The 22216-nt window shown below is 42.1% G+C and overlaps 1 protein-coding gene across 1 annotated transcript in view; it reads right to left on the bottom strand.

Annotated features, from left to right (window-relative positions):
* Nucleotides 1-22216, bottom strand: part of neo1a (neogenin 1a) — a gene marked incomplete in the record, with an annotated part of 189449 nt that overhangs the window by 120490 nt on the left and 46743 nt on the right. The window contains 1 exon segment of the mRNA XM_025005509.2: nt 4607-4930. Coding sequence (XP_024861277.1) covers nt 4607-4930 — 324 coding nt within the window.

Genomic DNA, 22216 nt, shown 5'->3' with positions numbered 1-22216 from the left:
CACATGCACACAAGCCCGACTTCAAAGATGTGCAAATTAAAAAATAGCAATTGTCGTAACGACCAATTATTGTTCAGAGCGCAGTCAACATCTCCATTTCTCGCTTTATGTGCGCCCGACGTGAGAACCTTAAGGTTGTATTACACTGGACTGCGATCTTTGGGGAATAACCGGAGACACAAAAAAAAGGTGTGCAAATTTTTACTTGGAATCACACTGGACGGCACATTTACATGAACTCCAGTAAAACACGGGCCAAATTTCACCAGGAGTTTGCTTCCTGATCAACCAAAAACACATCTCTAGCTGTTTAGGATTATAAGAACTAAATTGAGGAGTCCGGACGCCTGCGACGACTGATTATTTTAAGGAGAAAATTGATCTTACGAAATTTTCGAACATGTTCTAAAGTCCAGCGACAAAAGAGGAAGGCCTTGCAACTCACAGGAGGAAACTGAGAACCCCCAAAACGTTCCAAGACATCTTCGAAACCTCTATGCCAGGGGTGTCCAAAGTCGGTCCTCGAGGGCCGGCATCCTGCATGTTTTAGTTCTCTCCCTAGTGGTTGTAACAACCTCCTCAGCAAGTCAGTGTTCTGCTTAGGCCTTCTAATGAGCCATCATTTGATCCAGGTGTGTAAAACCAGGGAGAAAACTAAAACATGCAGGATGCCGGCCCTCGAGGACCGACTTTGGACACCCCTGCTCTATGCGAACGACAACTTGTTGCCAACAGTCACAGCCCAGTGAGATACCACCATTAATTACCTTTAATTGTTAATCAGTTACCTGGTATAAATATTTGAACAGATAAATATATTACCTGTCAAGACAGGGGTAAAGATGTCGTGCAGTTGTCAAAAAAATCTTTAAGGTTTGCCATTAACAATCCAGTGTAGTGACCTCTAGTGGCTTAAACTGCGAACTGTATGCAAGTCAATACTTCAATTTTAACTTTAAATGTTTAAAACATCCACATATAATAATTTTTTGTTTTTTTAAATTGTCCCCGTTGTCTCTCATTGTTGGGAATTGACGTCAGCAGGACCCGCTTGACATTTGGATTTTGGAACCAGAGTCTGTGCACTAGGGCTGTGGAGCTTCAAGCCCCACCTACTCCCCTGCACACAACCATGGTGTCGCCTTATCTTTCTTTTAATCCTGACAGAACTAAGTACAGACGAATGTATTAGAAAAATGAATATTTGACCACACCGAAGGCCAGATAAGAACTACAAGAATCAATTTACATCTGAAAAAAAACTTGATATGGGGGTGTGTTTTAATTTTTTTATAGGAGCAAAGTCCTGTTCGTTTACGTGGAGGGAGCAGAACTCTAACCCTTGTACTGGAACCATCCTGTGGGAATGCTGTTCCTCCTCCGGCTTCAAAAGTTCCTGGATCCCGTATGGGATTCAACACTGTTGAATTTTAATATCTCTACTCTTATTCTGCTTGAAACAACATGCATGCGTTTTCTCACAAACAGAAGCTGGAAACACTGGTTCACGCTGCAAAGAAGATTCACAAACCTGTTTGCAACACTTTTACAAAAGTCCTGCAATCTGCGTAGATGGACTGTTTCCTGTTCTGCTGTCCCTGTGCAGAAATTTAGAATCCATCAGAGGAAGGTTGAAACAGAGTACTGGTAATGGCCCTGTAATCACTCTTTGATTGTGGAAAAAACAAGCCAGCTGAGTGCTGCAGCCTGTCCTACGACTAGCAGCTTAGCAGAGCATCTTTAAGCTCTGCTCGGGCTTTTCAGTGTCAGAAAGCTGAATCGCTTCTTCCAGGGGTGAATCACCATGGCAACTTCAACTGCTCCTAAACGGGGGAGGTTTTGAGATAAGAGAAGAACACGCTGCTTCATGGTCAACCAATTATCTTAGAAAGCAAAAACAACAAAAAAGGAATAATAGTAAGACTTTACTTTCTATACTTTTAGGTTTTGGGGGGATTTTGCACGATAAAATGGAAAGAAGAACCTACAAGGCAAAGAGGTGAACGGGAGGAGCTGCAGCGAAGGTGCTGACGTGTGAATGTGAAGGAGTTTCCTCGGGAAGAATGAGGAGCATGTCTCCCGGCAATCAATCCCTGGTACTTGTCAGATTTGCTTCCCTCCACGCCGGCCAAGCGTGACTCATTCCGTCATTACATCAGAGAGGTCACGCCCACTCCACCCCTGCCTGCACCGTCGTTCCTGGGTCTGACGGCGGCCTAATGGCCTGCTCTCTCTACACCGCAATTAACCTTTTTATTGGCCAACTGCCAGCAAGCCGGAGATACATCGTCACACGAGCGCATATATACGGTATGCATGTGTACGCGGGGCCTTGACTGCGACAGCCTCAAGTGTACTCGAGCATAATGGTTAAACGTTTTAGGACTATGAATTTTTATGTGAAAAGAAAGTCATCATAAATGTGCATGGGTCTATAATAGCTGACAGTTTTCATCTGTTCCCTTCTTCAGAAAGAAATTGACTGAATCCAACATCGCCGTCGTGGCTGACCCAGGCACATCTCACCGGCTGCAGCGCTGTCTGATCTTACAACTGGAGCAAAACAAATCCCCTCTGCATTACATGAACAGGGGAGATATGTGAGGTACATAAACCCCACTCGGCTGCGGCAAGGTCAGCAAACACAATCGTGTTAGGTTTTGAATTGGAAAACCCAAAATTAGCCAGAATCTTACTGGGCTGCCAATGTTGGAAACTAGTCGCTATTTGTCTCAAAACGTTGAGGGGGTTTGGAATTGCAGAGCCTCGCAGTCTAGTTGCTAGACTATTAAACATATTCAAACCATTTATGTGACAGATTTTCTCTCAGAACAGTTGCAGAGTTGTCGCGAGTGTCTGGAATCCCCCCTCAGTTTGGCTGCCGTATCATCAGAGCTGTATTTTGACACATGCACAAGACAGAAAACACCCGAGGCTTCAACCCCTAAAGTCTAAGACTAACAACAAGAATAATAAATGATAAAAATGTAAAAAAAAAACTGGGCCAGATCTGCCCATCTTCATTTCAGCACTCCTGTAGATTCAGTTATAAACATGGGGACGGGCCGAGGTGATAACAACGCAGGCAGAGGTGGGATTTAAAATCAATAACACAGTTTAGCAGGCTGTGAACATAAAAACGGACCATGATTTTCTCACATTGGCAAACTGGTCACTTGGTCACAAGCACTACTAAACTCAGTAAGACTAAAAAAACTATCTTCTCACTTCTTTTTTTGCAATTTTAAGAAACCAAACAGTCTCCACTCACCAGCTTTAGGCCCTTAAATACTAGACTTCTGTTTTAAACACAAAGTTTGTCTGATTTACCAAAAATGGGGGAGGCATTTCAACCGTCTTGCTAAAGGACCCATGCATACATGTCGTTACGTGTGTCAGCGTACCAGAAAAGGCAGGCAATAAGTCTGCATGCAGTGCAAACAATGAAGGACTACCTATAAACACCCTGCAGCGCTGACAATATGTTTTAAAGCAACTCGTGATGTAACTCAGGATTCTGTTTGATGTGGAATTTGTCAGCTTCATAGGCACCGGGGGGAAAAAAAATAGACTTGTTTTGAAGAGACAGCATGAAGATATTCACAGCTATAATTCATTATTTATGAGCACAACACAGAAATGAAGTGAAACTCGCAGCAATAAAGCAGCTCTAAAATCTTGAGAAGTCTTGCGATATATCCACCCACAGCGTTTGGCATGAGAAGGCAACCAACTTTGACTTTAGATTTTTTTTTTTTTTCTATTGCATTTGAAAAGCCTTGGGACTAATAAGAGACATGATACAACAACTTAATCTGTAACCAACTGCTGCAGAGGTTTTTTTCTTTTTGGCGTCTTTGGTGCTAACAAATTGCTTGAAATTCAAAAGCCTGACACTAAAGAGAATCCCAGCCATACAGTAACTTCACACAGCCAATCACTGTCTGAGAGGCTTATAACATACAGTGCTATTGTCAACAAGAGGCCTCTCTTGGGCGTCTTAAAGCCTGGCTGAGCAGGAAGCTCGCAGTAAATTCTGAGGGCTCCTCCAGCTCCAAATTGAATTTCAGGGCATGACTTGACTCAAAACATCTAATAATCCCACGTCACTTGCTGTTCCTCAAGCTGAACAAGGTCACCGGAGGAAAAGTAACAGGTAAAAAAAATAAATAAATAAAATAAAACCCACTCTCCGACAAGCATTTATCCGGCAAGGAAATGCATTCAGGCTCTTGAAAGGTGAAGGGATTTACCAAAGAGAGAACAAAATGGTTTCAGAACAAAGATGACAATACGGAAAAGCTACCAACAAACTTTTTTTTTTCTTTATATTTGCACTTGTTGTGCAAGAGCGCATTTATCGCATGGGTGTGCGGCCGCAAATATTCAGCAGATTGGGGTAATGAGAAATGGAGCCAATATGAGTTTAGCAGTTATTTTAGTTAAGTTTTTGCCTATTACTGCCTCTTTAGAGCCAGCAAACATCTCGTCAATCAGCCTTTGTTTGCACTGAACATATTCCTTCAGTGACCCAAGGATCCATCGGCCCTTTGTTGGTGTAAAATGAGTCTGTAAAGCGTTGTTCCCGTAATCTGGCGGGCCTTACCTGCTACAGAGAGGCGCGCCGTGCGGCTGGAGATGGACCCCAGGTTGTCGATCGTGGCGACACACTGATACGTGCCCTCGTCCGGCTTGTTGTGCTTCGAGTGGACCACGTGGGCGAAGAAGAGCGAGCCGTCGGGGAGGATGCGCCGCCGCTCGTCCGACACCAGGCTCATGAACGTGCCGTCCTTCCTCCACTCGATGCGCGGCGGCGTGGCCACGTCGCTGTTCGTCGAGCAGTTGAGCAGAGCCGAGCTCCCCCGAATGGCCAGCGTGTCCTGGGGCTCCATGGTGAACCGGAAAGGGATGAAGGGCTGCGCTGCTGAACCTGAAGGGCAGGGAGCGAGAGAGGGCAAAGGTGAACAAACGGTTCAGTTTCTCTGAGCACAGGTTTTAAGATTTTCTTGGGGGCAAAAACAACAATGGGCGATTAGCAATCTGTCTGTGGCACGTGTCTCTTTTCCACAAGATGACTGAAATATGATGCTTTGGATTATGCCAAAAAAAAAGGGGGTAAGAAACTACAATAACATCCGAACAAACAACTTAAAAACACGAGGTTGTGCTCAAAAATAATTTGGTTCTGGAAACAAGAAACGACACACTGCCTTTTTAGCTCTGCCTTCTGCCAAGTGACTCCAAATCATATTTCCTAAGACGTCACTTACTCCAACAGCATATTTTAGAAAGCACTCTGAAAATAAAACAGTTCACTCAGTGAAACGCTCCCAAAATAAAGGGGGGAAAAAAAATCTTTGTTTTGTTACAATTTTTTTTCTAACCCGTGAGTACTGGTCTATCCCAGAGCCTCCAAGAGCCATTTTATTCTGAAACCACAAGCCCCAGTGGAATTCGGTAAGAGGGACTGACAAATTTAACCCCGTCTAGTCTCCCTGGCAAGTTAAAATCCCGTCTTGCTTTAGTATAAGTACAGCAGAGTGAAGGAAGAAACACGCTGGAACACAGATTGCCTTTCCTCGAGCGTAAATGGCAACATTGTGCTAACACAGACCGTGCCAAAGTCAGGGTTTGAATTTGTTCTCATTCATTATTCAAGCTCTCCCGCCCTAAAAGTCACAGAGTGGTATGGTTTAGATAAATAACACCAATTATCAGTTCTACAGGGATGGTGTAAAGCTGGAAAAAAGAAATATTTATTAAGGGTTCTGAGGATATTTAAATAATTTCAGTGTGCAGAGTGGGGGAAAAAAAAAGTGGCTGGGTGTTAAATGCAGTTAAAAATATGCCCGCACTCCTAAGGAAATGTCACGTCTCCAGGGGGAGGAGGAGACGGGGAAGCGAGAGTGCGTGGAGCGCAAAGGAGAGACGGCGTGCCAATTATTCAGCTATTTAACTACGAGGATGTAATTCCTCTACCTCGCGTCCCTGGTGTGAGACCCATCGAGAGGAGCGATGTAATGTAAGGTCCATTACAGGGACGATGAGGCTGCAGGTCGCTTAAAAGCACAAACAATTACGGCAGAAAGTGGATGAATTAAATAGAAATTTCCCCCCTTTTACATTAGGGAATAAATGTAAGGAAACGTAGCATTCCAGCTAAGCTGAGCCATCATCGCCGTAATAAATGGATGGAGACGACCTGAATCATGACAAGGAAGAGGGCTCTTGTTGTGTCTCAGTGGACGGAGAAGGACCTTGGCCATTCTGACTGAGTTAAAGCCAGGCTGATGAACAGAATCGTTACTTTACATCTGTACACCTGCAGCTGATATAGTGCCATTTAACTGAACCTCATTGGTTATACTCTTGCAAGAGACCTGGATTCAAACCTTAAGCAGTAAAGTATGAAATATATGACACGATTAAAAGCAGAACACCAAAAAAAGACAACTCAGCAGTAAGCCAAGTGGCTTTAAATTACAAGGCCACACGCAGCTGATTTCAGGAAATCAATAAATTCAAGAAAAGTGGTATTTTGTACATATTGGGCTGAAAATGTATTTTACTGTTGGTGTACATAACAGATGGAGAGAGTGTGGAGTAACAGTGGGGGGAAGTCTTCACCCCTCCACACCAGAGGGACCATAGCACGGTTAATCATCTCTGCTTTACGCTGCTCTAACTGCGGGTGGGTTGGTTGGACAGAGCTTCCCCACCCAGGCTTGGCTCATTTCCAGTCCAAAAAAAAGGAAAAAAAAAAGATCATCAGTCACTCTCTATAAAAGAAGAAGACTGAACAGACTTAAAGTTCCCGCAGCATCCTATCTGAGGCAAAACAGCCGCCTTTAGCAGCTTTTTATTCCCATCACAGGAAACAGTAGGGGAGGGCTTAGCTTCAGCTCTACTTTCAGACAAAATGGCAAACCATATGTTTCGGGTCGCAGACATAACATCCGCTGCCATGAGATCAGGGCAATAAGAGGCCGGGAGAGAGAGGGGATAATGGAAGGCTACCTGCCTTTTCACAACATCCCCATTATCTCCCTCTAGGACCAGCTCCCACAAAAATTTATATCAACACTACCAAACAAAGACTGCAGACAAACATACAGACACACACACACACTGGCAGGGAGTCAAAACAGTGATGCAGTTAGTACTGGCCAAAGTCCGGATGGCTGAACAGAGGAAGGTATGGCAGAGTAATCAATGATGGACTCACTATGCAAAGACAAAACAAATATTTTGATGAAAAGTGACATTAGCTGTGGCAAAAAAAAAAAAAACGGCTTCCGTGTAGCGTAAACCAGGTTTTCCCAAGATTTGTCACAAGAAACTAAAATAATTCCATTTTTCTTCTACATCGACTCAGATTATTTTTAGAAAATGACGCATAATGTCTGAAAGCACACATCAAAATTCACATCACCCTTCCTCGGGGTCCCTTAGGCGGGGAGGGGAGAAAAATAACACAATAAACTCCAAACATCATTTCAACCTTCTGAACTTTACCCCAAAACCTATTTTATCAAGGCAGAAAACGCATCTAGAGTTAATATTAAGAGGTTAACTAGCTTGAACCATCTCTCTCTGCTACAGGGCTGAGGCGGGTTCAAGGAAACGGATGAGGCCAGGATCTCAGCGGGTGGGGTGGGGTGGGGGACACAGATGTCTTTCTGTAGCCTCCGACTGACAACATCACTGCAACAGAATAAAGACAGCGTCCACTTTTATCTCAACGTGAAGAAAGTTCACTTCTGGCAACTAACGATGCTGAGAATTGTACTCCCGGAAAAAAAAAAAAAAAAAAAAAAATAAAATAAAATTTCTAATGAACGCCTACAGAACAAGCTTCGTTTGACTGATGCATTCTGAAGTGTTCGCTGACATCTCACTAGGGCTCCGGTTCCCATACATCCAAGTTCAGAAAAATATCTAACCAAAAAAAAAAAAAAAAACCACACTGAAGCAAAGACACTGAAAAGAAGAAAAAATAAACTTAAGCTGTAAAATCAGACTTGTTAGGAAAAAAAACAATATTTTGTGTGTTTATGACAATATATTACACATGTCAGGCTCCAGTTTTTATTTCACAACTTAAAATACATCTAATTAAAACCAAACTCACTCAGATTTCATAAGAGAAATAATAAAAGGCTCAGCATTCTTTAAAGAAATGCGTATCTACCACTGCCTTTCAGGCCGGGGTTTTAAACTAAGATCATCTTATGTTCAGAAATAATGGAGTTACTTTACAGCCGTTTTGTTCAAACACTGAAAGCAACACTGTTTGGCTAGGATTGATTCGTTGCAGCCATTTTCAGCTGGATTGACTTCACAAGTGAGTGAAAATTAAACGTTCGTTCACTGATCGCTTTCTAAAAGTTTGGTTTAAATCCATCCAGCAGTTCATAAGATGTTTTGCTAACAGACAAAAAAATAATAATGCCAAAGTTACAAACAAAGAAGTTGTAAAAAAATGAGGAATGCTCAAACTATGTGTTGGTGATGACTCTCAGCTACGACTACACCTAATTTTAGCTCAATATTTGTCAAATTGACCTTAATTATAGTTATACTTGTGTTGGCTAAGGTCAGCTGGCTGTGGCAGCCATCTTGAATTGGGTTGACTCCAAAACTAGTTTTAAATGTGCATTTAATGATTACTTTCAGGGAGTTTTAACAGAATCTGTCCAGTGGTTCATGAGATATTTTGCTAACAGACAGACAGTTGGCTGCAGTAGTTATTGGCAAAGTTTTAAACATAGATCTTGTGCACTCAGAGTATGTGTTGGGGATCGGTCTCGGCTACTACCACACCAAACTTTAGCTCGACATCTGTAAAATTGACTGAGTTGTAGCCATTTCTGGGTATGCTAAGGTCAATCAGCTGTGGCGGCCATCTTGAACTGGGTTGATTCCCAAAGTAAATCAGTTGTAGGTGCACGACCAGGTGCACTTACTTTAAGAGAGTTTCATTAAAACTCTGTGCATTGGTTTTGGGAGTTTTTTCTTTCCTTCACAATTTGACATACAAATGCACTCACACAAGTTACGAGCAACAACATTATCACCTGCGGTGAACGTGCGTTATCGGCGGTGGGTGATAATTAGCACGGACTCACTGCAGATTTCCACGCGGCATTACTGTTCGAGAGGAAAGTTGGAAGTCTGAAGCTACATCACAGAGCAAGAGGTCTAATCTATTTGGCGTCGCAGCTGCCCAGTTGTGCTTGAACAGTAGGAACCCCCCCACCAACACACACACACACACACACACACACCGGGGCAACCACTGAGAATGAGGGAGCACAGAGCAAGACGCTAGAAAATGAGGTTGTCGGCTTGATAAGTATGGGCCGTTACCTATGTTCCAAATCCACTTTTCTCAGCAGTCATAAAAGGTTTTAGGAGTCCAGCATGAGGTGGTGCCCGATACGCTGCCTTGCACTCGTTCTCACACTTTCTCCCTCGCTCCCGAGATGAGAGGCAGATTGGAAGACGAGGAGCCGGGTGCTGGATTTCCTATCGTGAGTCATTTTTTAAAAAGCGCCTTTTCCAGCATCACGGAGCCTCCTATCATGGTGAGGTGAATTTATGCGTTCAGACTGGAAGCCCCAGACTCAAAATCTCTTTGCTTAGTGGTTTGGAAAGCTGGGGTGGTACACACACACACAACAACAACAACAAAAAGAAAAAAAAATAAATACCAGGGCTGCCTGGATTTGGCCAAGCCAAGAGCTGCTGGTAAACTCATTTTCGTGGCATGTAATCTACAACGAGGATCTGCACCGGCGTGGATACAGTTGGCAATTTTTGTCGAAGATCACAAAGTCAGCTCCTCAACGTTGGGTGTAATTGCAGAGTAGCGGATGAGGGTCTGCTCTCCACACAAAGACCCCCTGTTTTCTCCTATTCGACCCCCGGCTCAGCAGGAAGCCTCCTCCCTCATTGACCCACAGTCTGAGAGCGGCAGTATTGACTGACCTCCTTATTGAGCTGCTCTTGAGACCGAGCGGGCGGCTCTCAGATCCAGGCCCATTTTTCAGCAACAGAGGCCCTTCTGTGGCTCGGGACGAGGACGTCCTGGACTTGGTGGAAAAGTAAACGCACTCGGCAGGGGGGGAACGAGCGATATAGGATTTTGTTATTCAATGTCGGAATGCAGCTTTTACACTCGATGCTCTGTGTTCCTGTTCTAAACCCGGATCCCTAAGATGTAAGACCTCTACAAGGAAATAAGTCGCAAGTAAAAGAAATCATTAATAGCACATCAAGATGAATGGATTCCTTTTTGCAGGGATAAAAAGGGAGGCGGTGGGAAGGCACTTTGTAATAAACCTTAGTACTTCATTTGCTGAGCTCCAGCCTCTTTGCTATTTCCGTCTCTCGGCTGTTTGTCCTTCCACCCTCAGCGTCAGGGTTGCTTTAATGACACTAATGGAAATGGTTGTCTCTGCTTCCCTCCCACACTCCTCCCCCCCCCTTCTTTATACCTCGATTCTTCGTCTCATTTTCCACTGAATCTTTCATCCTCCAATCTCCCCAAACTCTTTTTTCCACTGCCCATCTGTCACCGAGAGGCATCTGAGGGAAATAATAACGATCCAGGCACGGAAGGACTAGGTGACTTCAATAAAAAAAAAAAAAACCACACACACACACGAGAGGAGTAGGAAAACGCAGGGCTTGTCTAAGTGTTTGTCTAACAAAAACAGTCCTCTTCTAATCAAAGTATTGTCAAGTTTTTTTAAAAAGGGATTGCGAGTTTAGGCTTGCCTCTTTTATTTCGTGAAGAACGACGATTGGGCCCTTGAGCGATAACTGAAAAAGTGAAGGTCTATTTGTGCCATACAATAATAGCAAGATTCACTGAAGTAAGCTTGTTCTTAAGAAAGTTTTTTTTTTAATCTGAGGGCTGGTATTCACAACTGGAGCAAACAGAAAAAGCTTTGCTCAGACGGACAAACGTTAAACTTCCACTAAACTTAAAATCCTGAAGACCAGATGAAATTTAAAGATAAGGGGTTATTGGAAACTAAAGTGCATCTTTATTTATTTATTTTTTTTTTGTGGATTTGGAACAGAACTAGATCGGAGATAATGTGGCGACTTGCGCAACACCTGAGGTGCCTGAAGGACCCGGCTGGATCCTGGTTCTCTCAGCGGGGAGATGAGATGAGGGGTGGAAGCCAAGTCATGAAGGGACAGACAAAGTGATTGGGGAACCCGGTGCACGCTGGCACCAAATCAACTGGCAGATTAAAAGAGAAGAGCATCCAACTTTTGCGGCTCGCGGCTCTTTGTCATCTTGCGCGTTTGCTGCCATCGCAAGACTCCGGAGGGCCCAGTGACAACATGACAGATAGAGCTGGGCCACTGCTTAAACAGCAGCTTGACTTGCACTAAGAAGCGTCGCTCAGAAACAAATGTCACTCACTTTGTAATAAGATGGGAAATCAATCACGCTCGAGTGATTCATTATTTAGGAGAACCGATGAATGCTTGGAGCGCATAACTCCGGAAAAATGACAGATTTGGACATCTCAAGATTCAAACACTGAAAAAAGAAATAAAAAATTCAATACGCTTTAACTAAAATCAAAGGAATATAGATGTAGCTGTCTTCTTTTTGTTGTGGTAAGAGGTTCAAGCTTGATCTATGATCATCTGGAAGAATTCCTCTCAGTACATGAGCTTTTAAGTCAAATATGTAGGAACCTGTCTTTTTGAGATATAACAGAATCACAAAATTTGATGTTAAACATGAAAGTCGAGGCAGAGAGGTCCACTGCAGGCATCCAAAAATGACGACATTTAACACAAATCTCGAACCCCATCAATACCCAGCCAACGTCTACGATTTGGAAGAACGGTTCCGTTCTGACGGCGCGTGATTGACTGCGAGAAAAATGTGTGCCGACCCGAACAACAAGTCATTTCAAACCATCAAGGAAGAAGTGAGCTAATGTTAGTTTATCACTTTGGCGAACTCCTCCACATAAAAACACATCAGCAGAAGTCAGACACGAGCTTACTACAGACTTCGTGGCTGGATCTGTGGAACAAAATATTCGGCTATAATAATAAAACCACCTGTTTTAAGCAACACCTGGAGACTCAGTTAAAACCCATGAACTTCGTGTTAAATCAGCTGACGACTGTTCAACAACAAAGTCATAGTTGACAAAGAAACCAATAAAAGAGACTGCAGTGTCCTGATCATCATCGTTATCTGTGAGTCAAACTGGACAAAGCTAGAATAAGAATAAAGCTTTACACTACGTTTTATGTAAAAACCTTGAAATTTAGTGGGATCTTTAAGTTTATATGTGAAGCATCTGTTTCACAAAAGGAAGGATCGTTTCCTTGCTCTCATTTAAAGCACTTGAGGAACTTTAATTTTCTAAAACGTACGCTACATCACTTTTCTTTAAAAAATGACTTACAAGCAGATCTTAAGTACCTTAATAAAGCATAAAAAATATGATTGAAACACTTTATAGTGTATGTTACAGTTTGGTAGAATTAATCAAATTTTGGACATTGCACTATTGAATTGTTGAAATTTTATTAAATCACCAGGTGAACAAATGAAGCAACATCACAAAACACTGAATTTTGACATAATTTAAATAATAAAAAAAATAATTTTTTGAGGGAAAAAAAAAATCAAATGGACTTTAAAGGGCCCTAAAATTTTATTTAAAAAATAAAAAAATAAATCAACATTCAACATACCTTTCTGACTAACGGGGTAATTGGGTAATCTTTGCTATCTGTTTTATAAATTTTCTGACTAAGTTGGACACTTTAAAGAAACAGTAATATGAGTTATAAAAGCAAGTGGTCACTGGAGGACTTAACTGAGACCACAGCTCAATATCACTAAATTGAAACAAAGACTGACTTATTATACTGTTCGTAAAAGGTGATTGTAGCCATGGCAATGTGATTTATTGGATTTTCGAGGTACCATTTTTCTGCTTCAAGTTGGTCACCAGGTCAAAGCCATCTTGGTTGTGGACAGATGTGTCTGACTAAAGCACCAGAAGACAGTAACCAGTGGACCAGAGCACGTAGATGGACCAGAGTCCACTGACAGAGCCGAGTCTGTTGTCTGCATGCTAATGGGCCCGAGCACATTGACATGCACTGTGGCCAAAGGCTGCAGCTCCAAACAGTCTCTTAAATTGGTCTTGTTGGTAATTATGCATAGCTTTATGCATTTTACCTTGTGAGTCTAACTCAATACTGGAGCCAATTTCACGCAACCGCTGAAGGAGCTGCAGTTTGCAGGAACAGACTTCACATTTACTAACCCCAGAGGTGGTCATGTAGCTGAAACAGTAACTTATGGAACCTCCCGGATCAATAAAAACCATAAGTGTCTTTATTCTGTCATTGTATGCAACTCAACAGGCATGCTAAATTGTAATACGGGAAAAAAGTTTGCAAAGAGGAAAACCTAACTGATTCATGCTCTCCTCTCATTAGCTTAGAATGACCTTTCATCGGTTTTTAAAGCAGACTCCAAACTAGATTTTTTTAAAATATAGATATTTACCTAAACAGTGTGAAATCAAACTATTAAAAAGAATTAACAATTATATAGAAAGCTGTGAAAACAAGCAAAATACATTCATTTTCAATGCAAATAAAGTGACCTTGGCAAGTAAAAATGACCGTAAAGCCATCAGCCTGCCAAAACAGGGATAACAAGCAGGATGCTATGAAGAGCCGTTAAAACATGAGTGTGAGTGTGTGACGAGGGACACATATACAGGAGACACGGTGCAGACAGGGAACCCTTTCTCACCTCATCTGCTTGTGATAATTAACCAGCACTGATTGAGACTCAAAGTCCCCCCTCCTTATCTGTCTCCCCACGGGTCCAAGATAAAGGGCCGGGACCACTGAGACGACAGCAACACAGACGGGCAAACAGAGCAGCTGTAGTGATGGTGTGAGTGCACAGAGACAGGGGGTTTTAAAGGGGGGAATAAAAAAAACACATCACAGTGAATATTTAGAAAGCAAAATACTAGGAAACAGCATGTTTTTCTAAAGGTTAAAACCATCACTTAATGTCAAGACTTAGGAATAAGCTTAACCTTTTCTAGTCGTTGAACAGACCACTACAATTCCCCACAGTGGCTGCAGATGACAGCCTCTGCTGTTTTTTTTTAAGCAAAATGCTCTTTACATGGAGGCGCAAAAGCTTCACTCGTGGAAACAAAAAGAGAAAGAAAACTGTCATTTAACCAACAGAAAACAGCAGCGTCATTTACATAAATTAGGCAGCCATTATAAAACCAGAGAACACAGCCCGAGATGGGTTTGACTGGAGAATAAATGTGGAATCTAAAAATCATTTTGTGGATTTAAGTGGCACATAAAAATCCCAGCATTTCCCAAATTGTTTCCTCGCCGTGTGGAAAACCTGCTAACGCCGTACACAAAGGAGTCTCCAAAGTGTCTCGAAATGTTTGCGACAGTTCTCTATCCACCCTTAACCCGACAAGTCTTGCTCTTGAGTTGCAAGAATTTTGGACATGTTTAAAAAGTTTGAACATCTTGAACCCAGCTTGAACCCTTCTCAGTTTCTTTTTCAGATTTGTAGAGCACTAGAGTTGTATTTTTTTATTTTTTTTGGCTGATATGTATGTGAACTCCCAGCAAAATTTTAGCCCTGATCTCACCAGGAGTTGCTGCAAAGCACCAAATCTGCAAGAACTTGAGTGAAAATTGGTGTATTTTCCCCACAACCGTGCGTCTCCAACCAGGCTCCAGCCGTCGCAGCTCAGTGAAATCCAGCCTTTACAGATCCTGGCATTTCATAAGTTCTCTCAGCCATGTGGAGTTTCCTGATAAGGCCGTAAAACTCAGCAAACAGTGGGCAAACATGGCCAGGAATTATTCCAGGTACTCCGCCGAGTCACCCCTCCCGTTTCTCAATGAACGACTGCAGATGAGATAGTCATCTGAGACAGGAAAGCACATTCATCTTACCACCCACCAGCTCCACCTCTTCCCTACTAACCCTGATGCTAAAGAAAATCATGAGGCTGTAATGAGATATCCTATAGATTTTTAAATGAAACAATATTGCATTCTCTTGCCCCCCGGTTTTTTTGGCTATCACACTCACTCACGTAAACATATATACACACAGAGGAAAGAAAATCGATATAATCCTGTATGCCTTGCGCAGTCAAACACCCGGCAATTTATCAGCATTGGATTTCAAAGTCTGGTTCTTTGCCCATTTTGACCTTGACTGCTGTCATTTTCATGCCTTTTTTATGTCGAGAGAAAGGATTAAAAAGGGTTGCTTACAGCGCAAACGGCTCACGCGGACTCAAAACAGTTGGTTTTGGTCTGAAGGGCCGGAGATAAAAGTGCAGCTCACGTCGAAGCAGTCTGTTTGAGGTCACATCTAGCAATTGTCTTGATCGCAGTCTCCGGTTTTGGCTTCCTAGAGCGGTCGAGTGTGACCAATCTGCGCCTGATAAGCCTGGAGCCAATTACTGGCCCTAGTCGCAAAAACAGTTCAAAGTATCCCAATTTCTTTCCTTGTTAAGATAAGCATCATCATGCAAAATTTGACTAATTACAAGAGAGCTGAGTCACCGGCCGTACCATCGAGCTCCCAGTGGCCGAGTACAGAAAATTACACAGGCCAATTACTGCCATATAAAAGAAAAAGGGTACACGTGATCTAAAAGGATTTTTTAAATATAGAAACTAATTAAGAAAAACACATTCTTGAGAAGCTATTTTGCTTTTCTATTATGGAAATAAAAAATCCTGCCGACACCTACAAACGTGCATGCATAGGTGGTATATCGTATCAACATGCAGGTTTTCTCTGAATTTGCTCTTTTTTTGTTGGTGTTGGTGTTGTTGTTTTCAGGGTTAGTTGATTGTGGCTTCAAAGTGCTGTTAGGGGGGCTGCTGATAAAAGAAAAGCCAGTTGCGTAGTGTTCACAGCGATTCAGAGGAAACCATTTAAAACTGGAGCACAGGAAAGATCAAAGCCTTCAAGTCAACATGGAGAGGAAGACTCATTTACTGTTTTACGTGAAACCGGATGCTACCCCTCCAACAAAAGAAGGACCCTTAAAATAACTTTGCATAGCATAAATCCAAGGCAACTTGGAAATCAGGAGGTCAGGAGGGGAATGCTATCTGAAGACAGCACAGTAATAACGGAGGAGTTATGTATGGCTACAGGGGTTAAGTGTTTGCACCAGGGGTGTTGTTAGATTACAAAATGAAGACTATGTGAGAGATAAAAGGTCCTATGGATGTCATCGCTGTCATGCTGGAGATCGGAAAGCAGATTTTCTTTTTTTCTGAGCCCTTTGTTTCCAAAAAACCCAACGAGCTACCTTTTGTCCTGCAGATGTACTCGAGACAATTCATCATTTTCACCTGGCGTGAACCCACGAGCACAGCAAACGCATAGCTAACAATGCTGAAAACCGTTTTTGTGGAGAACGAGCGCGTCACTAATCACTGCGGAGAGCTGTGCAACGGCCGAAGAGCAGGTGTCGTCAGGGTAAGGCCACCTCCAAAATCTGCAGTGTAAAAATGAAACTGATCTGTCCTGGTAGATTTCAAAATAATCCCCTCCATGTACTAAGTCTGAAATTGAAATTGAATGACAACCGATGAAGCGGTGGGTGCACCAGCATAAATAGGAAGAAGAATGTTGCTTAGTTGTTGGTTCTCCTAAAGTCAAATTCAAGCCCCTTTTCATGAATCTTCATTCTGAATATTTCCGATTTTTCAGCACCTCGGTGATGGCAAATGGATTACATTCTAACAGCACCTACTGACTCAATAGGATTTCACTTTCTGATCCCATTATAGCAGGTCATACCTTTCTACATTATTTGTGATAGCAAAACATGAGTTTACTTCTTTTCCAGTCCAGCTATTAATTAAGGCTTTGTGCTCTGTAGAGTGGAGAACGGGCTTTAACATTTTCCTACTTATTACGGTCCGCCATATCTCATGAACCACTAGATGAATTTTAATGAAACACTCAACGTAATCGCCAGATGTACATCTACGGCCATTTACCTTTTAGAGACAAGGTGGCTGCCAAAGCTAATTGATTTTAGTCAACAGAAGAATGTCTATAACTCGGTCACTTTTACAGATATTGAGGTTAAATTTCATCTGGAAGGAGCTGAGAGTCATTTACGAAACATACTCTAACAGATGGTGATAGAATATTGTACATGATTTTATTTTCAAGGTTTAACCAAAACGGCTATAACGCCATTGTTTCTCAGAATAAGATAACCTCAGTTTACAACTCTGACATGAAAGGCGGCACGCAATATAAATTCCTTCAAGTACCAGGCCTTTGTTTTGTTTTTTTAAATCGAGTTTCCCATTGATCTGACCTGTGCTGCAGCATTTACAGCCAGAACTGTGTTGAAATATTTCTTTGCTTCCACAGACACCCAGGCTGAACAATATTTGACAGTAACCCCTGCCCACAGGACAGATACGGCAGCAGAAAGATAATTTTATGGGTCATCACAAATCAAATGCAGCACCATTTTAGAGTTGTACAGGAAGCATTAACAATCAGCAAGGGAAGTCGTGACAAAGGGAAAGGAGTCCACATAAGGAAGGAGAAATCACAAAAGGCATAAAGGTTACGGCTGAATAGACTTTACTGCTCGGAGAGGTTTCTTATCGAGTGAATCGACCTGGAAGTATCTCAGTGGCCATGATAAGAACCGGTCCCACTCTCTGAACACCATGGACAGGCACTTTAGTGCTTTTTTGTCTTTTAAAACAGGACACTCTAGACAATGTTTTATGAAATAAAAGTTGAGTTGTCCCGCACTTTACTAAAGGCAGAAACATCGAAAATGTAACCTGCAATCTGATCATTCCCACTATTACATTCAACCTTACACTCAATTTAAGGCAGCTTTTGACATGTTTCACAAAAACAGAATTTCCCTTTTTGCACGTCCATACTGATCTAAAGACAAACTTTTTAAACCACAACTGTGTGAGCAGCTTTTCTCCAAACTATATTGCTATACTATAGAATGTAAAGTTTTTTAAAAATATGACTTTATCAGTGTGGATGTGTAGCATAATTACATTATTTGTTGATCTTTTTGCCTTTTTCTCTCATTCTTTAAAGCCACACAAGTGCCAATTACTTCAACAAAATGAATCTAGGAAGGATTAATATTCTGCAAAAAGCCTACTCTGCTCTCATTGGTCAGCTACTTTTGCCTACAGGTCGTATTTCATGGGGCTGTTGGCAAATGGCATTCATGAGGGAGTCTCCCAAACGTCTTGTGACTTTTGTGGGGTTCTTGGCTTCAGTTGTGACTCTTGCTTGAGTTTTGAACATGTTCAAAAACAAACTGTGCGACAGCTTTTCTCTTGAAATAGTCACAAAGTCGGCATGGGCATCTCCGGCCCATCTTGAACTTGTCTTGAAGCCACCTGACAAGTTGCTCTTAAACCTCGTCTCAGCTGAGGCCAATGACCAAGTCTAAAAAACTATGGTGATGATAAATAATTATTCCAAAACCGGTCTTTATTTCAAAGGGGTACTCTGATAGATTAAATCAAGAGGCTGGCTGCCAAGGTTGGTACAAAACAAGCCCAGGTTTGCGGAGGAGGGCAATAAAATAATGTGCACGGCCAACAACACAGTTTGCAAAGAAGCAGCTTTAATAAAATAACGTGATTTTCAAGAACTGGCTGCTAAAAACGTGACCACAATTCTCGTTGGGCACTTGGGTTGCAAACACTCAGAATTCAGTGAGACTGCAACAAAAAAATGTACATATTTTCTCGCAATTATTCCATAATTTTCAGTCACCAACTAGTCTCCCAAGAGATGCAGCTCAGTGAGTTCCCACCTTAAAGAGGTGCCACCTCAAATGTCACATCTGCTCTGCTAAAATATAAACTGTGAAAATAAAATGTTACACTGGGAAGGCACAAAGTTAATGTGTGCCTAAATGCAAGCTGAATCACCAACATTTACATCATTTTAGGCGAATTAACCTCAAAGTACACTGAATAATTCCTACATTCCAACTGTTTTGGCAATGTTGGGTTAGTGACCAAAGCAAAGTAGACAAATAATACTATAAATTATTGTTAAAACATCAAATTATCTAAATGTATTACACAGGGCTTTGAAGAGTAGCATTTATTTGCCCATTCATTGTCTTATAGCTCGCCACGTTTCATTAAAGTGTTCAGCATCTTTGTTGGCACCTTTGTTCAAATTCAAGCAGCCTTTCCGTTTTGCTCTTCACCTTCAAATATGAAGCTTGTGGCAATCTCTGAGGTTGTAACTACACCAACAGGGCTCAGAGGATACTGTGGCACCAGTGGCAGAATGTAAGACCGATCAGGAAGACATCATCACCACAACAGTCCTGGTCATGGAGGCTGCCTTTCATAATAACACATGCTTCTGAGCTGTTTTGCTACTCATTTCACACTGTGGTCCTGAAGGGCTTCTCCTTCTTTTTTCTGCCCAACAGAGGCTGAACACTCATTACAGAGTGAGCTTATCTCTGCTCTCAGTGCTGTCTGCAAAGACAGCGGGAGCTTCCCCGGCTGTTGTGGATGCTAATGTGGATCATATTACAGGTGAGGAAGAGGGGCGGTGAAGTGGCAACAACACCGAGTTGTGTTCTTTTCGCTCCTGAGCCAAGATACGAGGGGGGGGAAACATCTACCGGACACAGCAGGGTGACTATCTCAATGCAAATTTTTATTAGCATCCCAGGAAGAATGAAGAAAAAGCCCTCCTCCTTTTTGTTTACAAAGAAAATTATGGCTTTGTGGCCTCAATCAGTCGGGTTGAGATAAGAGCTGAATTAAAGAGGTCTTGTCTGCCACCAGCCATAAAAGGGTAGTGAGAATCAGGCTCCAACAACAATGCACCAGATAATTTGCTAAATGCATGTTTGTTCCTCAGTTTGAAACAAGAAAACACACACTCGTACCAAGCTAGAAAGTGACAATAACAAATGAATAAATGCATATTGCTCATGGCTTTCCATGCAGTTTTAAACTAAGATCATCCTATATTGAGAAATGACTAAGTTGAAGCCGTTTTGGGTAAAATTTTGAAAATAACTATGAGCAATCTCAAGCAATCAGTATATATCAATAGACAGATAGATAAAATGGTTTAAAAAACAGTTCCATTGTTATTATGGTTTCCAGTGCATAATACAGAAAGAAACACAGGGCATAAATGTAGAATGTGGCGTCATTGCTTCCCCCAAATTTCTCGGTCATGTACATACTGACATAATACACCAAACTCTTTAAAAATCTTCACATTAGAAAACACAAGTGCAAACAGGGCATCTGTAAATAAACAAAAGGTGCAAACACAGCAGACAACCAGAAAATTATAAAAAGATTTTTCAAGGTTTTCCACATTAGTGTCGACTGGGCCTCAATCGCAGTGAGGATTAGTTTTCAATGTTAATAATTCTGCAACAACAGCATATATTGCTTGTTAATTAGATATCCCGTGCTGTGTGTAACTCAAAAAAAAATGTTACAGATAGCATAAAAGCAAAAATTAAAAGTTCACCCAGTTAAAACCTGTCATTCAAATGAGCTCCAAACATTGACTGAGTGAAATGAACTGAATGGAGGCGAAAACAAGATTTGGTTGTAAAGACTCATATTTCTATGGAAATTGAAAAGCTACATTTTAAATCTCTGGAGGTAAACAGTCAAATCACACTTGTGTCAAAAAGAATCCAAACAAATTTACCAGCTAGCCGTGGCTGATTAAGATGCGTCTACACTTTAAGATTAGTGTTTTGGTTTGTGTTGATAAGTTTGTTTGTGTTTTTAGGACTTCTGAATGAAACTAATGAAAGCCACTCGTTTCCTCTGTGGTGGCTCATTTGTCTGCTGTAATTACACCATATAATCAGAATCAATTTGGCAGAGCTCAACTCACAAAGGAGTCCTATCAGAGCAGAGGCTCCTACATCTCAGCCTTTGTTAAGTTGGGTAGATGAATCCTATTTCCTGCACACTGATGGGACTGTATTGAAGCTCTATTGTGTGATGTAATCACATGCATGTGTGCTTGTGCGTGAACGTGGGATCCCACAAAACAAGAGATAGAGCCCATCAAAGGGAGCCACCACCTCCCCCCCCCACCCAGACTGAGTCTTTCTGCCGCTCACAATAAAAACACAGGAAGCGGAGACCGTGAGCACTTGACAGAGGCTTGTCCTTTGGCAGATCTGATCAGAGGCAAGCTGAAATTCCCTCTTATCTGTTAGCCAAGGTGTGTAAACAGTCAACTGAGCACAACCAGCTTGTGTGTAAGTGTTTACAGTATGTCATAAGCAGACGTAATCTCTTTCAGAGCAACCTGTCTGAAGCCCCCCCTCCCAGTTCCCACATCTGAAGCAAACCGAATTACCAACAGGGCTTGGAGGAAGTTTCATTACCATTGACTCAAACGTGGCAGTCAACTCTGCATACTGGCCTATATATTAAACCCTATTACTAATATTATTATCTTGGCTGGTATCAAAAGACCATCAATAAAAGATGAGAGGATTATGTGTTTAATATGCTTCATACAGCCTACATGATATAGCAGTCATAAATAATGCATGGCTAGGTGTGGGATGGGAGCCTGTGCACCGCTGACACACCACTTTCTGTAACGTTGAGACGCACCAGACAATCTTCCGCCAAATGAAAACTGCACACACATCAACCGTGGCAATTTGTTTCAGAATAGACTTTGAAGTTATGATGAATTGTGTGTTAAGCTTGAGGCGCTGCCCTGCTGTGAACTGACAAATTAAAACAAACTGGCCCTTAAACAAGTGTTTCAATTATTTATTTTTTGGGGTTTTTTTTTTCATCCCCTCCTCTCGCCGACTTGATGTAGACGGAGGTATGTTTCTTTAAGCGAGTGCGTTGGTGTATCCCTGTCGAAACCAAGCCGAGCTGCTGAGTAAATAAGTGGCCGAGTGTCAGCAACTGATGAGCAGTAATGATTTGTGTGCAGTGCTGCCTTTCCCCCCCCTTGGAGGTTTTCGTGTAACATCCAAACGACCCGCCCGAGCACCACGCCAACCGGAGGGTCTCTTCTCTGGCCCTGAAACCCATGTAATCTCAAACGCAAGAATCTCCTCCCCACCCACCCACC

Source organism: Kryptolebias marmoratus, linkage group LG15 (genome assembly GCF_001649575.2).
Source record: "Kryptolebias marmoratus isolate JLee-2015 linkage group LG15, ASM164957v2, whole genome shotgun sequence".
NCBI lineage: Eukaryota > Metazoa > Chordata > Actinopteri > Cyprinodontiformes > Rivulidae > Kryptolebias > Kryptolebias marmoratus.
Note: the sequence above shows the minus strand (reverse complement) of the source record. Positions and strands in the feature narration are given on the sequence as shown.